Source organism: Plectropomus leopardus, chromosome 11 (genome assembly GCF_026936395.1).
Source record: "Plectropomus leopardus strain MGB_pleo_1.0 chromosome 11, ASM2693639v1, whole genome shotgun sequence".
Lineage (NCBI taxonomy): Eukaryota > Metazoa > Chordata > Actinopteri > Perciformes > Serranidae > Plectropomus > Plectropomus leopardus.
The window spans coordinates 25,886,156-25,912,940 of record NC_142186.1 but is presented as its reverse complement, the minus strand read 5'-3'; the positions used below and the strand labels follow the sequence as shown (position 1 = coordinate 25,912,940).

Genomic DNA, 26,785 nt, shown 5'->3' with positions numbered 1-26,785 from the left:
ATTCATTCAAAATGGTTTAATCTCTTGAAATACAGTTACATTTACAAATGTTAATTTCACAATACAGTAAAATTAGTGTGGTGACCAACCCTGCTCACATTTGACCCAACGTTCTGGTGAAATTAAGATTGTCTGCTTCTGTCACTCATCAAAGATTTTCAAATCAAAACGTAGCTGATTCTTTTGTCTACTTACAAGGACTAACACATTTACAATATTCCAATAACACATATAACACAGTTTTACAATAAGTTTACACAGACAGCTTTTTTAAAAATACTTTCCCCCCTATAAAACAGAAAAGTTACCCTCACCAAAAAAAGTAGACGTTTTAGATGTTTTAACATCGTAGATGAGTGCAGATAATGAAAGCAACATATTTACGTTACGTCCTCATTTCTGTGACCTTTAAAAGACCAGATAATATCTGTGTGCCAACCAACCCCGGTCTCCCCTAGATCATAATGCGTCTGTGTGTAAGAGAGAGAGATCGAGAGGTGGTACATTAGGAAGTCAAACATCAAACATCCACAGGTCAATAAAACTAAAAAGCGTGAGCACACGCTGCTGTCTGACTTCCAGGACTCAGAGCTGTGTGTATGTGTGTGTGTGTGAGTGTGTATGTGTGAATGTGAGGGTCTCCTGATGAATGAAGCCTGACTGCCGGTGTAAACAATTGAGATTAAATTGTGACTTGTGGTTGTTGTGTGGCCACTTTTCTGTAATAATGTGCTTTTCTCTCAGCTCTCGCATGCACGTGTGTGTCTGCTTCTTTTTGTTTGTCTGTGTGTATGCGTGTGTGTGTTTCACTTTATGTGTGTGTAGCAGTGTGGGTTGAGTGGATCTCTCTTTTCACCATCACCATTACTGCATGAAAGACCTGTCACTCTGTATTAGCTCTCTTCAGCTCTCCCCCTTCCCTCTCTCTGTGTATATGTTTTTGTGTGTGTGTGTGTGTGGGTGTGTGTGTGTGTGTGTGTGTGTGTGAGAGAGAGAGAGAGAGAGAGAGAGAGAGAGCGAGAGAGAAAGGGGTGAACTGGGCAGCAAAGCCATTTTAACGCTATTGAAGGTCATTGTCCGCTCAGTTTTGTGCATCCTAACTGCTGTGTGCAACCAGCAGCTCCATTGGTATAGATCTGTGCATGACATAATTCAGTCTATATGGCAAACAGCAACATACTTTATCACGAAAGACTAAAAATTATTGCAATTATAGGCAGTTATCATAATTATTTCTGCAGAATTTCGGTCCATATTGATACATGAATACCTGTAGATACTGGACTCCATGATCTCTCTCAGTTCAGCTCAGTTCAATTTGATTTACTGGGCTTTTTTAGCAGGACATTTAACATGTGTTGCCTAAATTACAATGAAAATAGAGTGAATTAAATTAAAAAAGGAATAATAACAATAATAATAATAATAATATCTTTTTTTGTACATCACTTTTTAAAACACAGTTACAAAGTGCTTCACATAAAGTGCACAAGTCACTTTATTGGTATATATATTAATGCAGTACATATACAGTCATACATACTTTAATTTCATATGTCTCATACGTGTTAACCTATAATCATGTGTTTTATGTGTGTGTGTGTGTGTATATATGTATACTACTGTGTGTGATTGTGAGAGATTGTTGTATGACTGAAAATTGGCTCGGCCAATCTGATCTCTCTCTCTGTGTGTGTGTGTGTGTGTGTGTGTGTGTGTACATGCATTATAGATCTGCTGTGCATATAGGCCTTTTGCTACTTCTGCTATACACACACACACATATATATTTATATAGTATATATGTAATTAGTGTTTGTTTGTTTGTTTGTTTGTTTGAGGTCATAAAAGAAAGAAATGATTAAGAACAATAGGTCTCTATTCATGGAATCAAATGTAAAACAAACAAAACAAACAAACGACAAACCTAAAATCCATGGAGTAAAACTGAGTGAACAAAAAGTCAGAGTGTGAACTGTGCGGAGATGAACTCCAGGTGTTATTGTGTTGGTTGTTTCTTAGGCTGTCACGTGCACTGACATATCGTGGTACTTTTGGCGCTGACACAAAGTAGATGTTGCATTTTTAATCTGATAAGAGTGTATCAAAATCTTGGACTTTAAATTTAGGCCTAATTCTCTCTCTCTCTCTCTCTCTCTCTCTCTCTCTCTCTCTCTCTCTTTCTCTGCAGGGCTGCGCTCGTGCTGCATTTCCCAGAACTACCAGCGCGGTCATCATCATCATCATCACCACAGAGGAAAAGTGTCCCACAGGCGCTTCATCGAGTCGCTCTCCAGTAAAACAAAAACCCATCAATAACACACACACACACACACACACACACACACACACACACACACACACACACATAACCTGGTCATCGCTAGTAGGCTACTTACAAACGCACAGCCATGCGCGCGTGGCACACGCTCCAATAAGCACATCCAGATCTCTCAATATGAGAGAGAAGAGAGAGAGAGGAGGGAGGGGAGGTGATGGGGGGCTTTAAAAACATCGCCGTGTTCTTGTAACGCAACATACTGTCGTTGCTGTCGTCTTGTGTCGATTCTGACATTATCCGTCATCGTCCACATCACTGAGGAGTTTTGGTGGGATGCGACAAGTTCCTTGCGTCGGGTTCAGTGTGGGAGAAATAGATAGAGGAGCAGACAGGCAGGCAGGAGAGCGCTCGTCCAACCGGAGGGGAGGGGGAGACGCATTCTCCCCGAGTACACACAAGCAGCGGCCACATCCACTGTAGACAAATCCGTGTTCAGTGACGTGTTTTGTATTAGCCTTTTTTTTTTTTAATGCAACCCTTTCCCGTCACTGGCTGATTCAAATTTAATCAGGAATTGCAGTCCCTCGCGTGCTTCTTATTTCATCAAGTCTATTCATCCTTTTTCCTATTTATTTATTTTTTTGCCTCGATAGACTCGTTATTCAGCCCATCCACCGTCCACCCCCTGTCTTCTTTTCCCTCCATCTCCTCGCTGGGAGTGCGACGCGCTGCGAATATCTGAAAATAAAAAAAAAAAAAATCCTGCAGGTAAGATCTCTACAAGCTTCTTTATATGATTATAATCTCAATGTGTTATTGTTGTTTTCACTTTGCAGCTCCATGGACACACTGCTCATTTAGTGTAATTTACACGCCACATTGATTTGTTTCACGTTGCCTGCAACTTAGCCCACTCCTGACAGTGTAGACTACGGAATTTACAGGAAAAAAATAATGATAATAATTCTCAGACTTGTGCCACTTCTCTGATTAAATGCTGAATGATAATTTTCCCACCTATTTCCGCGGGCCTATAATTAGCGGCGGCAACGTCTATTATGCAAATGAAACCCTTATAATAGCTCGTTTGAAGCTCTCCCTGCATCCGCACCGCAGGTGTGCACGGGGACTAAAATATCTGTAGTGTGCGCTGAAACGGTCGCACAATCAGGAGTGATTTCTGCGGATTTGTGTTTGTAATGTGTGATTTTTGTCCCAGTCCACTGAGTTTTCTCTGTACCGGCCGCTTGATGCTAGGCGTCCATTTTCCACCGTGTAGCCTTTGCAGGCAGCAGGGTGATGTGTGTAGCCTACTCTATTAATGAATGCACCGCAGTCCGCATCACTATACTTGAGCTTTGCACGCTCTCTGCTCCGAGCTTGTAGCCTGTGTGTTTGAGCAGTGGTCTGCACAGCTTCTGCTGCTGGACTCCTCGCAGCGCAGGGCCAACATCTTAGCTTCGTGTTGGACCTGGGCCACATCATGTTATCTGATGCGTTATGAGATTCATTCTCCTCACAGCCCACTGTCTGCTCTCTCTGTGCTCTGACAGATCCAGAGGTAAAGGGCACCAAACATCTGGCACCCTATCAATCATTCATTTTTCATCACAGCTCAGATCTGGGTTAAAGGTGGGATGAAATATCTTCTGATTTGGGGATGCTCTAGTAGTGTGCACTGCAGCATTCAGGAGTCACTGTGCACTGACAGAAAAACAAGGTAGTGACTGAGTTATATCTGTCCTTACTGAGGCTGCAGCTCATGACAGGCACAACTCTGAGTGATTATCATCGTCTGATGTGAAATCACCAAATGTGGTCACCTGCAGTTATCTCACATGCTTTCCCATCTGAGCCGAGCTTCTGATTTAGGTGCTGCATCTCTTCAGTATGGGGACTGACCCTTTCCTTTTTACAGCAGCACAAGTGTCCATCAGCAGCACCTGCTCTTTTAGGGTTGTGGTGCAGATCCGACTTTTGTCCATGTGGGCAGTTTTTACATTTAAATTATTCCACTTGCCTGTAAAGAGCTGGTGCCAGTATGTGGGTGGTGATTGGTATTTAAATAGTATTTTCTGTTGATTTCATTATAATTACATGCACTTAGTAAATTGTGGATTGGAACCTTAAAGGTAGAGTCTGCGATTTTGGAGAAAGATTGCTGATTCTCGAAACCCAAGCAAAGACACCCCTCCCGTCAATGCTCCCTCAGTGGCTCTAGTAATATCTCTGATGTTATTTAAGTTTCATTACTATCATGATGTAACTGGTGCACCTCTTTGGCGAGGATGCGGAACAGGCAGACTTGTCAACATTGTGTTGTGTTGCTCAGTGTGAAAACCATGGACTACACCTGCAATTGCATTATTAAATAACTGCCTTTCTGTGCAACTCAGTAGACGCATCGTGAAACATGGAGATAATATAAATAATTTGAACTCAGATTGGAAAAGATATGGCAGTATTTCGACTTTTCATGACAGTTTACATAAAAAGTTTAATGCTTGCTGACTGTTGCACCTTAAAAGTCCAGTGTGTCAGATTTTAATCGTTTATTGGAAAAAATGCAAAGTAATATACGTTTGTTTTCTTTAGTGTATAAAAAATTCTTATAAAATAAGAATTATCATGTTTTAGTTGCCTTAGAATGAGACATTTATACTCACATATGGAGCAGGTCCTCGTTTATGGAGTTCACCATGTAGCACCGCCATGTTTCTACAGTGGCCCAGAACGGACAAACCAAACTCTGGGTCTCGATATTTTTGTTTTGATGTGGGCCACTGTAGTTAGCAGACCCTCCACGACGAGAAAAAAAAAAAGATTTCTCATGTGCAACAGCTTTATTTAGTGTTTTTATAGGTTTAAATACCTGTTCTGTTTGTTTTGGAGAGGAAAAGACCTCTGCAGATAATTCGGCTTCAGGTAAAACCCTCATGCTTGTCACGTAGGAGAAGTTTCAGCTGCACTCTGCAATCTTCACCACTAAATCCCCCTAAATCCTTCACACTGCTCCTTTAAAGGCCATGTTTGCAACTTATGTGCAGCAATACATCAAACACGTTCCAAACAGTGACGAGAAAGTGTAATTTTTTGCACCATGGTGCTGTCATTCACCGCCTGCCTCTCCATCAACTCTCAGATCTTTGATTGGTGTGGTTGGTCCTGCTGTCTGTGGGTCATGCCCCCTCAGCCCCGCCGCCTCTCACATGGTAAACACCGTCTGTAGTACGTGGGGTATGTGTGTGTGGCCTTGATGATTGCCTCTGTGCATTTTGGATTACTTTCAAAACCCCTCAACCGCCAAAGATCTGCTGTTTACGCTGTAAGGTGACTCATTGCAGTCAATACTGGTGCGTAGCCCACACAGGCTGTGGTTGTTTTTTAATGCTGGCCAAATCATAATCATCTATTGCACGAACGGCCCAGAACAATCGGAAAGAGTGTCTGCAACTTCTGAATCTTTCTGCTTGTTTTGTCTCGCTATTTTTCCCGTATTTCATAGCTGGTTGGCCGTTAGCCGTTCATATCCCTCTCACTCTCTGTTCCTCCCTCTGAGGAGAAGCGATTCTGCAACCATCATCACATCTGTCATGTAGCTATTGTTCAGAGGATCAATGCCTTTGCTGCAATTTTCTTGATGGTCTACAGGCTTCACAATGTTCCCTCCTCTCTTCAGGGAGCTGAGGAGGAAACCCTGCATTGTGCAAGAGGAACAGATAGCTCAATTTAAATATGATGTCAGTGTCCCAGAACAGCTCTAATTATCAAAAACAACTGTTCAATCACATAAATGAGTAACCTCTGTTCCTGCACCAATGTCAGTAAAACAAACGCCTGCCTATTTGGTAAGTCGAGTAAATTTGAACTGATAAGAGTGCAAATTAGACACGGGCGTCATGTATTTGCTGATTCAGTACACAACCTTGCTTATAATTCCAGTGAGCAGAGGCTTTTATCCAAGGCTTTCTAATTGACTCCTGTCTCCATGGCTGTGACCCATGCATCAATTAACCTCCAGCTTTGGTGTTTTTAAGTGCTTCGCTCAAGTTAGTGCAGCCTGTGAGAGCGGGGTTCTAAGAGCATGTGATTGAACCACATAGTATCAGTGATTGTAGACAACCCGTCTGTGCAGAAGCATGCAGTGTAAACAAACAGCAGAGACACAGTGTTGGCATGTCTGACAGGCTAGCGTGCTCAATGGACTGTAGATACACAACATGGGACCTGTGACCAAAGCCTCCTCACTCATTACAACAGGCTGTAGGTGTGTGCAAACACTGTATACAGTACGGCACGGATACTCTACTTGCTTTACCTGAGGTCTACTTTTTTAAAATGACAGGAAGCCAGGGGTCAGTTTATAAACAAATAATAATAATTACAATATATATAGTTAACCTGGACCTGCCGGGGGTCCTGGTGATCGTTCTCCGGCACCTTTTCTGATTATCAGACTCTATTTTGATGCTTTAAAATGCATTCTGGCACCATAAAAGTATGCCGCACAAACAAGTTTCCTGTATGAATCAATTAAATTTCATTGTGAATTAGAAAAAGTTGGCAGTCCACCCAGCACTGCTGTTTGAGTATCAGTGCCATACAGTTTATCAAAAAAACAAACAAAACAAAAAGTTAATCAGACAGTTTCTTTAGCCTTTAACAGTGTCAAGGATTTATGCCAAACATTCATTCTTTCATATTATCAATTGATAAAAATGTTCTCAATTATGATAATTATCCGTTTTTGTCAGTTTTATATCATTAACATTTTTAATATGTTTGGGTTTTGGACTGTTAATTGTACAAACACCACCTTGAACTATTTTTCTGAATTTTATGACATCCTACAGACTAAATTATTGATTATTAATTAAACTAAACATTAGCTGTAGCTTGTAAAACAATATTGATTTATCAGTAGCTCATATATTGAATCTGGATATTTGAAATGGTTTCAGTACTCATTTTCCATGGTATCAATACAACAATACCAGCTGCGCTTTCAGTCTCTCTCTGTTTGTTTACTACAGTCATTGCCCTGTTCCCTGCTACTAAATAAGAAAAGAAAAGTCCTAATCATCATGTCATACTCTTGTAATCTTTATCTTTTAACATAAATTTGAAATTGTATGCCTTCAGTCGCAATGGCAATCTATACAGCAGATTTCATGACACGTATACTCAAAGTGCTTTAGATTTAAAGACGAGAACAGAAAATTTATGTATATAAGGCCCATAAACATACATCAGAATACAGTATGAGCATGAGTCATCATCATAATAATACAGAGGACACAAAAACATCAACACAATCTTAACAAAACCCCTACGTTACAAAACAACAACAAAAAAATGTCCGTGTCAATTTTCCTCTTTAGTATCAAAAATGGTATATTATCAACGTTAGAAATTCCAGTGTTGTGACAACACTAGATGAAGCCGTTTTGTCTGCATTAAGAGCAATTCTTTGAGCAGCTTTGATTTCTGCAGATATTCAGTTCTCTTCCTACTTAATGTCTTCCCCCTCTGCTGCACGTATATGGCAGGATAATAAATCAACAGCACGCTTCTTTCTGTATAAAAAAGCATGAACTCTAAGAGCCATCTTGAGTTTGACCTGCTGTCACTTTACTCAGCATCTTTATGCATGTGCATGGTTGCACATGCGCATGTGTTTAAGCATATGTTCATGGGTTCATGAGCGTCAGGTCATCCAGAGACACTTTATTTTGGGAGCCTCTTAGACCAAGGTGTTACTGTCACTGCCTCCTCAGGCTGTTCTGCTCAGACAGGCAGAGACTTGGTCACATGCAGTCTTGAGGATCGTGGTGGACTCTTCACATGGGCTTAATGGCAATTCTGCAATGCTTTGAAGTGTCTTTTAAAGATGACCTATTTTATCATTTTATTGTCATCATTTTGACAGTCGTGGGGGTTTGAGGCTGCATATGTGCTTGCATGCCAAGGGTTTGTTTGCGTGTTGATCTTTTGCTGTGCACCTGCGTGTGTGTCTGTGCTGGCATGCATGTGAGTGCGTGGAGATGTAAATGTGTGTGTGTGTGTGTTAGCCAGCTGTGGGATCTCAGCAATGAGCTCAGGTGTGTAGCTTTTTCTCATGATTAAGGGGAGAAATCATCTCCAAGAGTCACCGCTCTGAATATTTAGGCATGTTTGCATCAAGCGCTCAGAATAGAATACGCTGCTTGTATTTTCAGAGCTGTCATCATAAGTAGGCCTAGTGCGTTTTTTTTTTTCTCTTGGTCAAGCAATCAGTGTTAGCTTATGTCATTTTCACTAACTACATTCTGCAGATTTCCTCTCCTGGACATGCAGCAGTCAAAGCAGTGTGACTCGTTGTTGAATCAGTGTTGCTTATTTACATTAAAAATACTCTCACATGCCCACACAGTATCATTGCCTTTCACATGTGTGTAAAAAAATATTACAGATGTCATCATTTATTCAACAAGCAGTTTGGTAGTTGATTTATGCAATGAATAACTAATTTGTAGCAGCTGCTACAAATGTCAAATCTCCTGTGTGATTTATGGCTGCATTATCGGAGCCGCAACTCATTGAGTGTGCTTATATTTTATACGAGGTATTCTGTCATGCTGGGAATGAGTCACACAGGTAGATCTGATTAAATCTGAAGTTTCCTGACAAGTGAGTGCCTGGTTCCATAATGATCCCTGTAGCAGCTAGCTCCCAAAGCTAAGGCCTTGGCCTTTGTTGCTGCAGCACATCCTGCTGATGCTAATAGGCCTCTGGCTGGCCCAGAGTCCTCTGAGTGTTGCAAACATACTATAAAAGCATCACGCTAAGAGTTAGTTAGCTCTGGGGAGCTCAGAATTATGGGAAGGCATACATCCTGGTATTTTTTTAAATCAACCCATATTCTTAATCTGACATTTCCCACCAATTTTTACCTGTCCTGTCAAATCTGTTGCCATTAGGGACTGTTTTAAAACGATGAGGGAGCCCGAACCTTATGTTTCACTTTGTAAAGAATACTCATGGCTGACAGCTTTTTTTAAAAGCAGAATTTGAAATCAGTGCAGCAGAGCCAGATATCCTCCTTTTTATTCCACATGGTCTTCATCCTTGTCAAAGCCTGGCACCTATATTACCAACCTGCTCTCATTCCGAACTCGTCAAATAGTGCCGCTCTGTCAGAGCTTTTGGCGCAAGTGTGCAATGCCAAAAGTCCTCTTTTGTGTGCACATGATATACCACTGGATGGTGTCACCTAAGAACGTGATAGAACCGCTCACAGTGGTATGCCAGCCAGACAGCACCTGCCGCACCTGCCCGATACGTGCATAGGCGGAAAGAAATGCATCAACGACAACAGGTCTAAATGCTGCTGGTAATGGCGTAATATATGGGAAGTAAGGGTGCTTATAGGGCGGGTGGGAAGGGAGGTGGATGGGTCCCACAAACAAGACTTTGATGCAGGACTCCGGTGTTCACTTCCCGTTTGAATGTAATGGGTTTTTTCAACACCTTTCCATGTGCCTCCTTCCCCTAATCCTAACCATCTGTGACTTTGTCGCCTAAACCTCATCATCTGTGCTGTCGTTGCATGTGCTCTTGTTGCCTTTACAAAACCACCTCCCACCATGTGCATTTGTTGACAACCTGGTAGTGGCATCCTGGAGTGTAAACAACAGATGCACAAGGAGACCAGACTCATACTATATGGGCGCAGTCCACTGACAAAGCTGCAACATGTGACAAGTAGGGATAAGCACATGTTGCAAATACTGCTGCTTTGTTTTTGGACCTACATGTCAAAATATGACGCAATAGGTACCTTCCCGTGTCACTTTTTTACATTCACGGACAGCATCTCAATTTACACCTGTTAAATGTATTGTGCCTTTAAAAATGCATCTCCGTTTTCAAAGAAAATATTTAGTTTCTGCTTGTTACATCCAGTCTTTTTTAAAATAAACCGTAAAAAAAACATTGTTTTTATTTTTACTTCCTGCAGTTTAACCAACAAAAGTACGTGGTTAGGTTTTGAAACAATATATGATAGTTTGATTTAAAATGAGCACGGTTGGTAGTAACATAATGTCACGTCATGTGAGTGTAGCATGCTACATATGAGCACACTACGGTGACTTTTGGTTTTAAATGGGAAACCAACAGTGGGCTTGCAGGTGAAAGTCCAGTGTTTGTTTGACCCACAAAGCAGCTTGATGGCTGACTGGTTAGAGATTCTGGTGCAATTAAGTTGCCACAATGTATTTAAGAAAGCAGTTTAATAGCATACAAACAGGATTTCTTTAGGAGACAGGATTGCTTCTGCATATGATGTAACCATTAGCCATATTTCAAAAGAAGGCTGCAATAAAGTATGAGATTTGGATACTAAAAAAGCCACACTACTTTACCTTGAGCCAAAAGAAAAATGACGATACCCTTCCCCTCTTTTTGGACCCTCTCTCCCCACTACTAACTTTTGTACAGTCCCCTAGTAGTCTAACTTATTTAGTTAAACTCACACACTTTCTTTTTTTCCTGCCCTCTTGTTCTTTCACGCTCTCTTGCTTTCATTCCCCTCGTTCCCCTCTTTCTTAATTATTGGTGGAAAATAGAAATTACAGATAATTAAATGACAATTATGATCTCCTACACAGGGGAGTTTTTGCTAAGGGGAATAACTTGGTAGGTTATTCTTAAGGTCATCCATTAAGTACTGGAGTCAAAGACCACACACACACACACACACACACTAGATTTTGTGCTTTTAGGCCTTTGAGATAGTGTAATCCCTTCAGGACATGTATTTTCCTCAGGGAGAGACAGTATGTTGATAGGGTTGGAAGGTCATACTACACACACGCACGTACCCACGCACGCACATATGCACGCGCGCACGTTCATATTCACTTGTTTGCACATATGAACCCCCTGTGATGGTGTCATTTGACAGTTTACATAATAAGGAGCCTGAACGCAGAGATACGAGGCTAACTGTCTAACTGAGGGGAGCTGAGGGGAACATTACTGGGATTCAATAAGATTGGACTAGACCCATCCTCAGATGCACTGGAGAGGAAATGTGCACACACACACACACACACACACACACGCACACACACACACACACAAACTCTTAAAACACACACAACACACCGTCTCTCCTTCCATCTCTCCTTCTGTCTCTAAGGCAGCTCTGTTTTGGGTCTCACAATGCAAACAGGATGTAACCTATTTTGATCACGGTGCCATATTGCATCATCAAATATTAACAGACTTGACTGCACTGCATTATGTCTGCTAATAATGTTTGTTGAATAATGTGTGCCGCTTCATTGTAGCCCCATATTTTGCCTTAATTCATAAAAAAAAAAAAAAAAAAAAAAAACGACGGAACGATTACGATTCAGTCACTGATGCTTTGTCTTTATTCATGTGAGTTTGTGAGAGCACGTGCTTGTGTGTGTGTTTGTGTGTGTGTGTGTGTGTCTGTCCGGGAGCATCTGTGTCACTGTGGTCACACACAAATCTATTGATAGAGCATTAGCGCACTGGTCTGTCTGTGCGTCTGTCTGGGTCTCACAGTCAACACTAGTGATTTGAAATATCCCCTCTCATTTCTGCCTCTTTTCTTTCCCATCTCTGTTCTCTCTCTCCTCTCTGCCCTCTCTCAGCTTTGCTCTCTCTGCCTCTTTCTCCCTCTATCTCTTGCCTGCCCCTCTCCCCCCCTCCTCGCTCTATGCTGATCCAGACTTTGGAATTCAATGTTGCTATGGTAACAATGTCGGGTTGGTCCTCTCTGCCTCCCCCTCTTGCTCCTCTTATTCAGGCTAGATGCAGTACAACTCGCTCTGGAGTCGTTCTGTCTTTAGCCTGTAATGCTGTCACTTATAATTACTCTAATCTGTATTAGCATCTTTCCAATATGATCCTACAACATTTCAATAAAGCATCTGTAGTGCAGAATGTAGAGCTGATGGGTTGATTAGTCAATCAGCAGAAAATTAATCTGCAACAGCCCTGTTAGCAGCTCTATGAGGCTGTGGTTAGGTGCATTTGTGCTTTGAGTAATGTAAACGTGCTAACATGCTCACAATAATGGTGATAACATTCTGATTTTAGGCATTTTTGCCACGTCCACCATTTTTGTTTAGTGTGTTAGCATGCTAACATTGGCTAATTAGTAGGCTGATGGGAATGTCGTTAATTTTACAGATACAGAGTGCCCCAGCAATGACGTTTTTCTTTTGGCCCACCCGGAAGCTAATGTCTCCCTGGTTCCCTTGTCAAAATGCCTATGGGATTTTTCGATTGGATTTTGGATTATTAAAAAAAAAGCTTTGTAGTATACAAATGTTACTTGATACTTACATGTTTTGTTCACCAAGATAATATTCACAAATGAACACCATTTGCAGGATTTTCGAAGCCTAAATGTAATTACCAGAGGTAAAAAGCTTTAGTTAGCCTAAAACGAACTACACTACAGTTGTGCTGCTCTAAAGCTGTGTACGGTGCAGCTCGATATGACGACTTTCTGCAGTCTCAGTTTGCCACTTTCTTTGTTGTAAGACACATAAAGGCTTCAAAATTTGCAGGTGGGATATTTACTGACATGTCGTAGAACAAAACCTGAAAGTTTCTGCAGCTTGTGTGAACCACAGACCTTATTTCAAGCTTCTAACCAAAAACACTTTCAAAAAACCAACTGAGTTTGAGACGAGGGAACCGGAGGTACTGAAATGCCAATGAATTACCGGGTTGCTTTGATACAACATTTAAAGCATTAATATAGCAAAAAGCAACTATTTTCTATGTAAAATGTAGTGGGGTAATGGTGTCCTGAGCAGAGAATGAAGTCATGTTACTGCTGTGTGTGTGTGTGATGTAATCCGAGCTACTTTGTGGTTTGCAAGTTGGTCCAACAGCACATGCACGTTAGTGCATGTGTGATATCAGGAGGGCATCATCCCAGAACTGTAGCTCCGTACCTTATGTAGTGGCTTGTTCAGCTACCTCTATGTTGAAAACCATTTTCAGACAACCCACCGGCTCTGAATTTGCATAGAATCCTGTTGGACTTTTTTCTTTTAGATTCTTTTTTGGGCTTTTTGCCTTTATTGAAAGGACAGGTTAAGCGTGAAAAGGGGAGAGAAAAGGGGGTGAGGTGCAGTAAAGGGCCGCAGGCCACAATTAAACCTGCAGCCGCTGCGGCAAGGACACAGCCTCTGTACATGGGGTGTTCGCTCTACCAGGTAAGTTACTGGGCGCCCCCCTCTTTGAACACTAAATCAATTATCAAAGTAGTTGCTGGATACTTTTCTGTTGATTAACCAATTTATAAATTAATTATTATAGCTTTAAAAGTGCAAGTTAGGGGTGATGATACAATTTTCAAAAAGACGGCCCCTAATCAGCATTCAGTAAAATATGAATCAACAATATGGTGTAAAATAGTCCTCAGTTTACGTGATAAGTTGCAGCTCTGATAGAATGATAATATGTCTAATTATGTAAACTCTTTAGACTAAAAATACTGAACATGTTTTTATGTCATTATGTCTCTTTTCTTTCATCTGTTCATGGCCTAAATACGACCACACAAGCCAATAAAATGCTGTCCTTTGCTTTATTTTATGTGCTGCAGCAGCAGAGCGGTGACCATGATGCAAGTTTTCTGCTAACAGAGGACGGACGGAGAGCGGGACATCCGTCCACGACACAACCTCCACCGGCAACAGCTTTCCAGTGAGGAAGAAAGGCAGAGAGAGAGCAAGAGAAAGAGGCAAAAAGAGAGAGAACGAGTGCAAGAAGGAGAGAGGGTAGCGGGTGAAAACAGTCGATGGATGCTGTCCGGATTGAGGGGACAGCACGTTCTTCACTGACGAGGAAAAGAAAGATTTCAAAATTGAGTCGAAGGATAGAAACTCGCCGTCAGGTAAGTCTTGGCTGGTTGCTTTGGTCTTTTCTGGTTTCTGTCAGAATCAGTGTTATTGGGGTGAAGAGAGAAACTTTGGTGTCAGTGGTGGAATGTAACTAGGTATATTTACTCAAGTACTGTACTTAAGAAGATACTTGTACTTTACTTGATTTTCATGTTACTTACATTTTTACCTCCACTACATTTCAGGGAGAAATATTGTACTTTTTACTTCACTACATTTATCTCACAGCGTTAGTTACTTAACAAATCAAGATTTCTGCTTAAAAAGAGTTTATTATATATGATATTTATTATAAATTAAATTACTATACAATTTATACAAGTACTGCTTCAACAATTTGTTGATTTATCAGTCAGGCAAATGATTGAAAATTAATTGCCAAGTATTTTGATAAACCTTTAAATAATTTTTTTAAACAATTTTTTGGAGTTTTGGAAAGTGTGATTTTCAATTTGTGTATAATTTTGAGTTTCTTGGATGTTTTTTTCTCTTTTTAGGTAATAAATTGGGTGTTTTTCCCCCCTATTTCTTATTTCGAAGTTTTTATGTTTTCCCTCCTACTTTAAAAAAATTATTTAGTTTTTTTTTCTTCTTTATCCATTTATTTATTTTTTGGGGGTAAGATTTTTCTGCATTGGGTACTTGCTTCATACTTTAAGTACATTTTCCTGATTATACTTATACTTACTGACCATATTCAATGCAGGACTTTTACTTTAGTACAAGAGTATTTTCACAGCATGGTATTAGTAATTTCTCTTAAGTAAAGGAACTGAATACTTCGTCCGCCACTGAACACAGTAGAAAATATCTGCAGTAGCTATTATAGGTCACTGAGGCAACTTCACTGTATGCACGGGAAAATGTGGCAAGCTGTGTGATATTTGTTTAATTTCCTTCCTGACTGTAACAAGTACAAGGTGAGTTCATGTTATAGATCTGCTGTGTGCGTGTGCTTGTTTGTGTATTCATCTCCAGTCCTGCCGATTCTGAGGGTGGAAATGGTGTCAGGGTCATGAATATGGAGTACACTGAGATTGGGAGGGTGTGATCTGTTGTGTTTCACATCAATTCTGTCTTGTTAAGCGAAGTCAGCAGAGTCATCCAACTCTCCTCCAAGGACACATCATAGAGCCACTTATACACCTCCCACATCCGCCTCCTCCTCTTTCCTCATCGCCTCCCCCACTGCCTTTCACCTCCTCTTGCCCCTCATCATCTCACCTGAATGTTCGCCATCTTTTTCAATGAACTGCACTTTGTGTGATTGTAAACACCCTTGCATCCTTTCTAGTTATCTAACGCTTCCTCCTATCTTCTCTCTCTGAAGGCATGGTGTGTGAGAAGGGGATCCAGATCCTCCTCACCACCGTGGGGGCATTCGCTGCCTTCGGCCTGATGACGGTGGCAATAGGGACGGACTACTGGCTGTACTCCCGTGCCCTCATCTGCAACAGCACAGCCAACGTTACCCAGGATGACCCCCATAACAAGGACAAGAAGGATCCCGGGGCGCTCACCCACTCTGGACTGTGGAGGATATGCTGCCTGGAAGGTAAAGAGGAAGATGTGGGCGACATTTCGGGTCTATGGGTGGGATTTGGACTGAAGGGGATGCACGCGGGAATAAGTTTGCGTTGGTTGAGGCTGTTGTTTTCAGTGGAAAGTGCACAGAAAGCTGATACATGGCAGCACAGCTCTGGTTACTTTCTAGCCATTTATTTGCTTTCTTGTTTAGAGTTAGATGAGAAGTTTGGTACCCTATGTGAAGTTACAACAGGTTCTCATCCCATCTCGTCAAATACTACCAATTTGTCAGCGGACCTACTTGTCTTAATATGATACTTGGACGTTTAGGAACGTTTACGCTTGTACATGCATCGTTGTCTTTTCAAAAAACACTTTGAAATTTACAATTTCTGCTCGTTACATGCACGCATCTGTTTCAAAATAAACTTACAATGTAGGTGAAACACTGTTAGGTTTACTTCCTTCGGTTTGGACATCAAAGTCGATGTTTAGGTTTAGGCAGCAAAAGCATATAGTTAGCTTTAGAAAAAAACATAATGGTTTGGTCTAAAACCCACATAGGAAATGAACAGTTGGCTCCTGGGTTTAAGTCCCGAGTTTGTTTTACCCACCTAACTCCCCTTTTAGTCTTCCTATTCGGATTTTCTTGTTCACTGTGTTGCTGGTGGCATTCAAACTGATGCTGCCTGGCGCGAATCACACTGCTGCGAAAGGTGCCTCTGTGCGTCTGTATTTGACACAGACATCCACTGACAATGTGGCGGTATTTGACCATTTGGATTATTCCCCGCTGCCTCTTTGCATCAGGTTTGGATGCCAACATCAGTGATTAAGCGCCGGTATTTTGTAGTTGGGAGCCAGTTAGGGCTGGAAGTTAAGCCAGCAGCCAGTTAACTAACAGATTTGGAGGAAACAACTAACCTGGCTCTCTCCTGTCACAAAATCAACCAACCAGCACCTCTTAAGTTCGCTAATCAACATGTTACGAAACAGGTCTACCCGAAACTGAGGGAGACACCACTGTAGTTGTAGCATCAGATTAAAGACACTCACCGTGCTGCCTGACAGCGTCAGCGTTAAACTCATTTTAATGCAAGGTGTAAAGGGGGTCAATCTTCTCTCTAACTCTCGGTGAGAAAGCAAACAAGTTTTCCAGAATGTCAGACTACCCCTTTAACTCGTCGCTCTGGTTAAATAATCCGATGTCAAGTAAGAGGGAATATGTAATTTTAGCCATTTTTTTCTGCAAAACTACTGAGATCCATTAATGTAGAGATTTCTGTATTTAGACTTTGTTGTAATCACAAACCCGTCTTTCTGCCTCCGCTGTGATTTGACTATTTAACACTTGCCAAATCGAGTGGGTGGCACTGGACGCAGGAGGTAGTGATGTATCCAACTGATCTGAAACTCATTGCAGTGGAATGAAAATCTCTTGGCTACGTCAAAGCTTTTAAGAGGAAACATATTTTCTGTCAGTCACCATGTGTTGTTTTTATTTCATGTGTTTATTCTGCACAGCGGGATCAGTGTAAACATTTTTCAGCAGCATCCGCCTTTCACTTGACCAGTGGACACTTTGTTTAGAAAGCTGCAGTAATATCAGAAATCATTTTGAGCATCAACACATACTGAACACATTCTATTTGTCAGACTGTACCGCAGCAGCAAGAAAACAAGTTTGCATAATTGCAGTATAATTACATGACGCTGAAGCGTAACCCTCACTCAAAATAATCCATTAATCATTGTGTTTGATTCAGACTGCAGTAATTTAATTCAAGTGCTCAGACAAAAGGCTCACGTTCACCCTGACGCCCATCGACTTCTCGCTCCAAGTGGCGGGAGCTACAGAAACTGGCAGTGGCCATCTCTCAATCTTTAGCTTGTCACTGCAACACAAGCTGCTAATTCATTATACATTACACTGCCTGGCTGACACTCAGCAGCGAAGGCTGGGATGGAGTTAACAGTGGAAGCAGCTCCAGCCAAAGGGGTGGTGTGAGTTAGCGATCTGTGCTCACATACAGACTTCTGTCTCCAGGAAAAACCTCTTGGCTCTGCTTATAAAGCATCCCCGGCCCATCCTGGGCTTGGTCATTGTACAAAGCTAATTTGTCCTCATCTCTAAGCTTCCTGATAGCAAAGCAGCCAATTAGAGATAAGCTCTAGCCCTTGCAGCACTGCTGCAGTGCACCCCCACCCACTCCCTACGTTGCCTCACTCTTTCAGTTTCTCCACTTGCTATCCCTCCGTCTCACTCCCCAAAACATTGAATTTAATCTTTTACTGGTTTCTCCTCCTCTTCCCCTCCGCACGGTTTCCTCTCTTTCAGTCTTTTCACTCACATTGTGCTGCAGTAAAGCTGACAGTGTCTTGGCTTGGCTTAGAGGTCAAGTATCCTTGATGTCTGTGGAGTATTCAGCCAAGAGAGATGCTCAGTAGTCGTGCAGTGATGCAGTGAGGTGTAGCTGGAGTGGAAATGCAGGACATGCTAGCTCTAAAAGATTTATGCCCGTGGGTGGGTGGCACATTATGCTGTGGATAGAGACATGTCCTATCCTCCTCTCCAGCCCCTCTGCAGGTTTACTGAAGGTGGGGTTGCACTGAATTAACTGTCACTCATTACTTTCTTTTATTTGTAGGATTTTTTTGTTCATATCTTGTCTGCGCTAGATGTTCATACAGAGAGTGGGAAAAGAGCTTTTAGGTATTTAGCACCCTCAGACTATAATTCATGATTTTATTTTTTTTTAACTCTTTTAAATCCATTTTTAAATACCTGGAAACTGATTTTTTGAGGTGTCAATTAAGGGTGTAACAATATATCAGTCTGGATCAGTATATATTGTTCAATGATCAACAATCCAATATTTATCGATACAAAGTGAAAACATCAAGATTTTTATGATACGCCTTTATTTTAATATTCCCATGTCACCATTTCTGTCCGAGCGCATTTAGGATTATTATTGATATTGTCTCATATAGATCACAGGACCCTGTATTAAACTGAATAGAAATTGTACAGTGACAGACTTTTTGATATCACCACATATATCATTGACCAAAGAATTCATATCATATCATATTATGCTGAAACCTGTGATTTTTGAAACTTGGTGCTGGTGCAAATGTGTGTCTTGCAAAGTTTTTCATTGGGATGTTTTATGTTGTCAGTTCCTCTGTTTTGTGTCAGTTTATATGTATTTGTTTTTGCTTTGTGCTGCTGCCTGGTTAGGACTACCTGGAAAAAGAGAGTTTTAATATCACTGGGACTTCCTGGTTAAATAAAGGTTGAATAAATATAAATAAAAGAAATATAGCACATATATAATGACACCCACCACTCTGTCAGCTGAACTTTGGGACACATTCAACAACGCCAAGTGTCAGGTTATACATCAGCTCACTGAAGCGATTATAAACAGGATGTTATTTAATATTCATTATATAAGTGTTATGATGGGTTCGGTTTAGTTAAGTTCACATTTGTAGCATCAGAAGTGGTAGAAGTTTAGCCATTTATCTGACTTGTTGCTAACAGTTTTTACTTTTCTGCTCACTTGCTAACTTTTCACATACTCTCAGTTGTAGCTCATGATGTTCAAGGTAACTTAATATGTGAATAATTTTTTTTTTTCATTTCCAGCTAAAATAATTGTTGGTATTGTACGTTTCTGCATACCATGGAAGATTTGCATTTGTACGTTTTTATGTAGCCGATTAATGATACTTAACATTTCTTTACATTTCAACAATGCTATGGCTAAAATGTGGTTAAGTTAAAGTTAAATTAGAATTAAAAAAAATAAATAAAAATCACTTGGTTATGGTTAGGAAAGATCATGTTTTGGCGTAAAATATAGAGTCAAATATAAAATATAGAGTAAAGGGTTACTGTTGCCTTTGACTGATTCTTCATCCTGACTTAATAAATTGTAAAGATAACACAGAAAAAGTCAACAGATATGGCCACTTATACATACTGTGTTGAGGAGCTGGTAGAGATGTAATGTTTTAGGTGCAGTAAGTCATTTTGGGAATCAGTGATCAGTTCTCCAGTGAACCCATGCTTTTAGGAACTGAAGGAAATCTGAAAACTTACACTGATGTCTAAAAACTGTATGTAAGAACATAATCTTAAACAGTCTGTTGAACCTGTTTCTGAGGATAATAACACTGACCCATGTGGGTCGACTGATGTACCTCCGTTTCTTTACAGACCGACCTGTGGAAATATAAGAGCTGTGAGAAAGACACCAGCTCACCCACATCTGTCCGTCTCTCCCTCCGTCTGTGTCTCTTCATTCCATCACCTCCATCCATCTTTCTCACAATCCATCCATCAGCAACAGTGGTGTGTGCTGTCATCATCGTGCGTGCATTCCTCCGTTCGTCTGTCTGTCTACATGCAAGACCCCGGCGGGTAGTTATCTGTCTGCCTGTGTGTCTGCATACTTGTATGTATTTACATGTGTGTGTTTGTGTCCTGCACATGTATGTGATGTTACTAACGTGCATTTAAAAGAACCTTTGTGAGGTTCGTATCAGTATGTTGAAGTTTATCATCCTGCACATATGCTTGGATTCAGAAAAAGACGTTTTTCTTTCAAAGATATGAGTGTGTTCAGCTGTCAGTTTGTCCCTCAGGAGGATATTGCTGTTTTCTTTTCTTGAGGTTACAGTTATGAGTTCCTGTCTTTTGTTGTGTCTGGTCACCACTGTTTCTGCTCTCATAACTCAGGAGTAAAGAGAGGAGTGTGTTCTCAGATCAACCACTTCCCAGAAGATGCAGACTTTGACCATGACGGGGCAGAATACGTCCTACGTAAGTCAATACCAGCATTACTACACATGAATGGGAGAAAACAACTTTGTTAAGAATGAGATAGAGAATGAGAATAATGTGTAAAATTACCTGCCATTACTTTTTAACGTGGTGTTTTTACTGCTGATTCCTCAGAAGATTATCTCTGCAAGAAATAAACATGAGATGGGGTGCCCTAGTTCGCACTTGCTGCCCTGCAGTGATATATTTCTGCTCCATGATATGCTACATGTGTGCCCGTGCATACATAAAGAAAAGCTTGTGTTCTGTTTACAATGTTGCAGAGGCATTTTGCTGGCATTTAGGTGGCATTTCCTTTCCCGTGGCCGACTTGTCCTAGATGAGAGAAGAGTGTTAATGTGTGTGTGTGTGTGTGTGTGTGTGTGTGTGTGTGTGGTTGTGTGTGGTTGTGTGTGGTTGTGTGTGGTTGCGTGTGTGTGTGCATGCGTGCATGGTTGGCAGACCTGCTGAAAACACTGAAGGCTACATGAGAAGTGTTTGATTCAATCATGTGTCCAGGACTGAGTAACTAATTTCCTCACAAGTATTACGTGTATATTTTTAATGCCACAGCCCTGACAATTTTAGTTTTCTCTGTGACCATTATTCTGCATTCTTCCTTTATTGCCCAAACTTGGATTATCGGTTGACAGGTTTTGGGTTTGTTATCTGTTTTACTCTTCTCGGAGTACAGCTCAAGTTTTTGTAAACCTGGAATCCTTCAAATTTCAATCCTGGTTGATTTGGTGATTAAATAAAGTTCTTCAATTCACACTCAGTGAGCCTCTGTGTCAGAAATAGTGCAGTCTTATATTAAGCTGTGAACAGTTTTCACACAATAGTACAGTAGTACTCTAAAGTACAGTAAATGGAGTTGTTTTGGAAAGACCATTGTCTTATTTTGTAGATGAATTTTTGATGAATTATAATGATCAGCAACAAATACGTAGAGTTTCCTGTGATATCTTCATAATAAAAACCACCTGTGTTTTTCAATTGAATCCTTTTAATGTTGACTAAAATCTGTATACCTATAGGTAGCAGTTTGATGTGGCAAATATTTTTCTTTGAAAAAGAGATACAGTATATGCACATTTTGCAGCTTTATGTTAAATGGGATTTTGTTTTGAATAATGAAAGCTCACTGTTGGTTTATGTACAGAATCTGTTTGCCAAGGATAAAGACCAGTGGGCTTACAATATATGGACTAAACTAAATTGCGTGCTTTTACGATGATAAGTACTTGAAATTGTACAGAGAATCCTGTTGCATATCAATTGAGTATTCACAGAGACTAAGATATCTTTTCACATTTGAAATATACAAATTAACCAGTTATCTGGAGAAAGCCCGGGAGAAAATAAATTCATAAATCTGTAAAGGTTTGCTATTTTCTCAGCTAAGAAGTTCATTTGGGATGTTTTTTTTTTTTTTTAAATTATTTTAATTTTTGTTTTTCCTTTCCCTTGTGCAAATGTTTTGTTTTGTTTTGTACATGCAAGACCAGAAGATGGTTGTAAAATAAACGTGTCTTGTAATCGGTGTAATGTAAGATGGGCTTTGAGTCTGACATAAAAATAACTGAATAATGCAGGAAAAGTTCTGCTCTGACAGTCAACACCGAGACTGTGACAATGACATAACATTAAAAATAGTAACAGTGGATTACATGTAAACATCGGTAGGTTATGCAGGGAATGCTGCTGGGAATGGCGGACTCCGCCACTAATAATGGCAACCTCTCCACAATACATTTAATGGCTGTTGCTGAAAAAATTACATACACAAAAACTATCAAAAACAGCATGTGATGTCACAAAAAACTGTTATTTATCAAAATGTGAAGACAATTCAGATATTGTCCCAGAAGTACATTGTCATTTCACACATATTTACACTCCTCCTTTATTGATGTTGGTCTTTAACATTACCCTCTCCACTGTTTAGGGGTAGTCAGGGCTTCCAACATCTTCCCGATCCTCAGTGCCATCCTGCTCCTGATGGGAGGGGTTTGTATCGCTGCTAGTCGTTTCTATAAGAGCAAAAGGAACATCATCCTTGGAGCAGGAATTCTCTTTGTGGCTGCAGGTAACTTCTGAATACAGTATGTGCATCTGTGTTTAAATATGTGTGCTTTTATGTGTATGACTGGTGAGTTTTGGTCTGGAGAATATTATTTGAACTTACAGTTTGTATGCTTTGTATGGGAGTGTGTAGTTATGTTTAGACTGTTCTTGCAGTATAATAGAGGTTTTTCAATTCAACCTTCATCTTGATAGTTGTCTTAATTGAGACTGTCACAAACCATCATGTCGAACAAATGTGTTTTACTAGTTCTGTAAGTTGGTCTGTCTGAGTTAATTTAGCTCTCTTATAAATACCATATCCCTGTGCTCCCTCAGGTCTAAGTAATATAATTGGTGTGATCGTGTACATCTCGGCCGCACTTGGGGACATCTCTCCTAAGAAGGACGAGGATAAGAAATGGCAGTACTCCTATGGTTGGTCCTTTTACTTTGGAGGCCTGTCCTTCATCATGGCCGAGATGGTGGGGGTACTGGCTGTCAACATTTACATCGAGAAAAACAAGGAGCTGCGCTGTCGCTCGCGCACCGACATTTTCAAGAGCACCACACATGCCATGCTCCGCCTGCCTAGCTACCGCTTCCGCCGCCGCTCCCGCTCTTCTTCCCGCTCCACTGACCCCTCCCGCTCCCGAGACCCCTCGCCCGTAGGAGGAGGCGGGGGAAAGAACTTCGGCCTTCCTCCCTCTGCGCTGCTTTCCCAGGGCCCCATTTCAGTATCCACTTTACCGAACCCCCACTCTCGCTCGCACACGGCCCTGGCTGGAGGTGACATCTCTCTCTACACGTTGTCCCGTGACCCCAAACTGGGGGGTTTGCCGCCCATGTATGGAACGGTGGACAGGGCCACGCTCTACCAGCTCCACAACTGCTTCCCAAAGGATGGAGGGGGAGGGGGGGTGATGATGAGTGGTACACTTCCCTCGCTTAAGTCCCACAACCCTTCAAATTCTTCCAACTCCAATGCACCAATGCCCAACTCGGTGGGCTCTGGCCCTCCGCCCTTCACCTCGTCCACAGTAGACAGGGAGCGAGGGATGGGGACACTGGACAGGCTGAAGGGAGACAGGGAGAGCAACTCTAACACGCTCAATAGGAAGACAACGCCTGTGTAGAGCGAGGGTGTATGACGGGTAGGCGAGAAGGAAGGGAGAGGATGGGTAGTAATGAAAAAAGAAAGATAGAGAGGAGCACTGCGGCTCAACAGGAAATAGAAAGACAGATGAAGCGCTAAATCTCTCCCTCCATGTTCACTGTTATTTAGTCTGCTCAATCTCACTGAGAACAAAAAGAAGATTAGTAATAACAGAGTGATAATAACAACAACAATGAACTCTCACAATAAAACTATTTTGATATTTTAACGTGCTAGAAATGATTTATTTTGTTAATGATCAAACGCAATTAACCTTGGGCTATTATGACAAATGTTTCACATATTTTTTTGTGTGCAATATTCCTGCTAATTAACCAGATCATCATTAATGTAAAATTGTTGTTGTGATTATTCTTAGTGTTATTACAGGCTATTTGCAAAACACTATAGTTTGGAATGAAAATTTTACGTTCACTCTAATTTCAGATCTCGACGACTTTTACTGTGAATTTCTTCCATGCAGAGCCGCTGGGACTGTCAGTGAGCTGTGTGTAACCGTGTCAAAGTGTCAAGCATGAGTGTGCACAATATGTGGGAGAATGAGGGCCTGTATTATTTTTTTAAACCCCATATGATATAATTTTCATTTATAACATGAAGTTAGATTTGAATACTGTAAATTGTCTTCCAATATTGAAAGAAATGCAACAATAATGTGCGTGACTGAGACAAGCGACCAACTTCATTGTTATTATAAGTCTGAGTTTTCTATGGGCCTCTGTTAGTCTTATTTCCATTCTAATCAGTGTTAACAGTAGTACTTGTAGCTATAGTCGTGTTGAAGATGTTTGTTCTTGGGCATTAACAGAAACCTCTGACTGGAGGAAGAAGAAAAAAAATAATACATTTGTACAGATTCAGGTAAAGGTTACTGCCTGAGCAGAAAAACAAAAAAAATGAATCATTTTTTCTATGAAGAGTCCCAAAGTGAGACATGCAACTCATCATTTTCAGTTGTAAAAAGAAAAAAAAAAGACAATATGTATATGTGGGTTGAGAGGGTTTAAAAAAACACCACAGAGAAAAACTTTTGAAAAGATATATGTACATTGTAATTTACGCATATTTGTAAAGTCTATAGATACGTTTTTCGGGACCACTGTTCAAACTGGGTATGCATTTTGGGCTGTTTTGTTCCCGGTGCCCACCTTGGACTCTTTTAGGTGGTTTCATCCGCCAACCCTGCGCCGTCTGCTCCGCCTGCCCACATATTTGATCACATGATCAGTATCCCCTCAACTTAGTCACATGACTTACAACAGATTCACCACAGAGACGACCCCATTAAACCTCCCCAAAGATTCTTTTCACTGTGCTTCCCCCCCTGTGACTGCTGAGTCTGAACTCCGACCTGATCTGTTTATGTTGATGAGAATGTAAACACATGTAAACCCTAACCCATTTCCACCCACCACTCTCTTTAAAATGTCCAGAGTGACTGCAGATCGGGGTTGAAACCATGGACACACCGCTACGTGATGTAATGAAGAGGCAAAACAAAACAACCAGACGCTTCCAGATTCTATACGTTTTCATTTCTTTGATTTCATTTCAGAAAAAGAATAATGTGATAAAAACTGCACACAGATAGCATTTATGTGGGCAATATGAATAGTATGTAGTTGAGAATAGATATATCTAGACAAATGATTATGGTTTATCTAAATGTGTGATAAACTTAAACACTGTATTGCACGAAGTTTATAAAAAAAACAACAGACATTCACAGAGTGCTGTCTTTTGTTTATTTTTTGCTAAAAAGGAAAAGTCTCTTCTGAAGTACAAAGAGAGCATATAGCTACCTGTGTTTTGAGTATCCCTCGGTATCTTTAGACAGTCTATCAGCATTCAGATTTTTGACTTAATTGGCTGCTAGTGTATCTAATGATAACTTAAAAGCAATGGACTTGGACTTGTATTGCGCGTTTCTTGTCTTTTGACTACTCAAAGTGCTATTAAGTCACATTCACCCATTTGCAATTTGCAAACCACAGATACATTAAGTTTTTACATTAATATGTAGCAGATTTATTGGAACTTTATGCTTTAACTGTGCTGTGGAACGAAATACTTGGTTGTGGTTAGAAAAAAAACTTATGTTTTGATTTTGTGAACCCGATTGCTGCTGGAAAAACAGTGATGTCTTAGTAAAAAGCAATTGCTCTTTGTTGACTGTCCCCACTGAAACAACAGTGACAAAATATGTGCGTTTGGTGCAGAAAAAAGCTTCTGCAGCAATGACTCACTAAAAAACACCTACTTTTGTTGTTTGTTGGTCTCTTAACAGTAGTAGGCAGCTTGGAAGGTGTCTCGCTTAGGTGACATGCCATTTCCTTGATGTTTTGATGACCTACATCACTTTAGAAAAGTTAATATGATTTGTATGAAATATGCAAATGTGACACATTTGTGGTTTGAAAAAACAAAATGTACTTCTGGTTACTGGGCTGATTTAAAAAGTCTGCAGCTCACCTCAGATGTATTGAGCTTTACAAAGTTTCAGCTCTTTGGTTACTTTTCTGACAGCAACTTTACAGTTCTGATTTACTCTCACCGATCTTGGCCGAAGCAGGCAGCTTTTTTCAGCAAAAATGCGCTAAAAAAGTCCTTGAACATCCTTTTCTGTCTCTTTGCTTCTGGCAAGCACCAAGCTGGCTTCTGTTTTTTTTTTTTTAATCTTTATTTCAAACTGTCAATATACATAGTATGTAGATGAATACGGATGAAGCAAAACAAAACAGGAAGCTGTGCCAAACAGCTGAGCTATGTGCTGTACTGACCTTCTCACCAAAAATTACACAGTGCAGTAACTGGTGTTTGAGTGTGGAGTGGGAATAACAGAAGCTTCATTATTCTTATAAAAAGTCAGTGTGCCATCAGAACGATGTTGAATCTGTTATTTTAGGGTAAAAAAAAGTTCATAATGTTGCTTTAAACTGTGAAGTAACATTAGCTGAATAATG

General features: G+C 40.6%; 1 protein-coding gene across 2 annotated transcripts; it reads left to right on the top strand.

Annotated features, from left to right (window-relative positions):
* Positions 1-2,520: 2,520 nt before the first annotated feature.
* Positions 2,521-25,548, top strand: cacng8b (calcium channel, voltage-dependent, gamma subunit 8b). Of its 2 annotated transcripts, none has more exons than XM_088084428.1 (6): positions 2,521-3,049; positions 13,926-14,213; positions 15,551-15,775; positions 20,498-20,581; positions 22,530-22,670; positions 22,985-25,548. In XM_088084428.1, exons 3-6 carry the CDS (start codon positions 15,553-15,555, stop codon positions 23,779-23,781), a joined length of 1,245 nt encoding a protein of 414 aa, XP_087940554.1. In that variant the 5' UTR covers positions 2,521-3,049; positions 13,926-14,213; positions 15,551-15,552; the 3' UTR covers positions 23,782-25,548. The 2 variants fall into 2 exon arrangements, with proteins under 2 accessions (XP_087940554.1, XP_087940552.1); XM_088084426.1 differs by having other exon boundaries at positions 13,923-14,213.
* Positions 25,549-26,785: the final 1,237 nt, after the last annotated feature.

Excerpts from the sequence above, each read along its gene's own strand:
- cacng8b (XM_088084428.1), top strand. The coding sequence starts at position 15,553 with ATGGTGTGTGAGAAGGGGATCCAGATCCTCCTCACCACCGTGGGGGCA. Across the intron at positions 15,776-20,497 it reads GAGGATATGCTGCCTGGAAG|GAGTAAAGAGAGGAGTGTGT; the intron begins GTAAAGAGGAAG and ends CTCATAACTCAG. Across the intron at positions 20,582-22,529 it reads CGGGGCAGAATACGTCCTAC|GGGTAGTCAGGGCTTCCAAC; the intron begins GTAAGTCAATAC and ends TCCACTGTTTAG.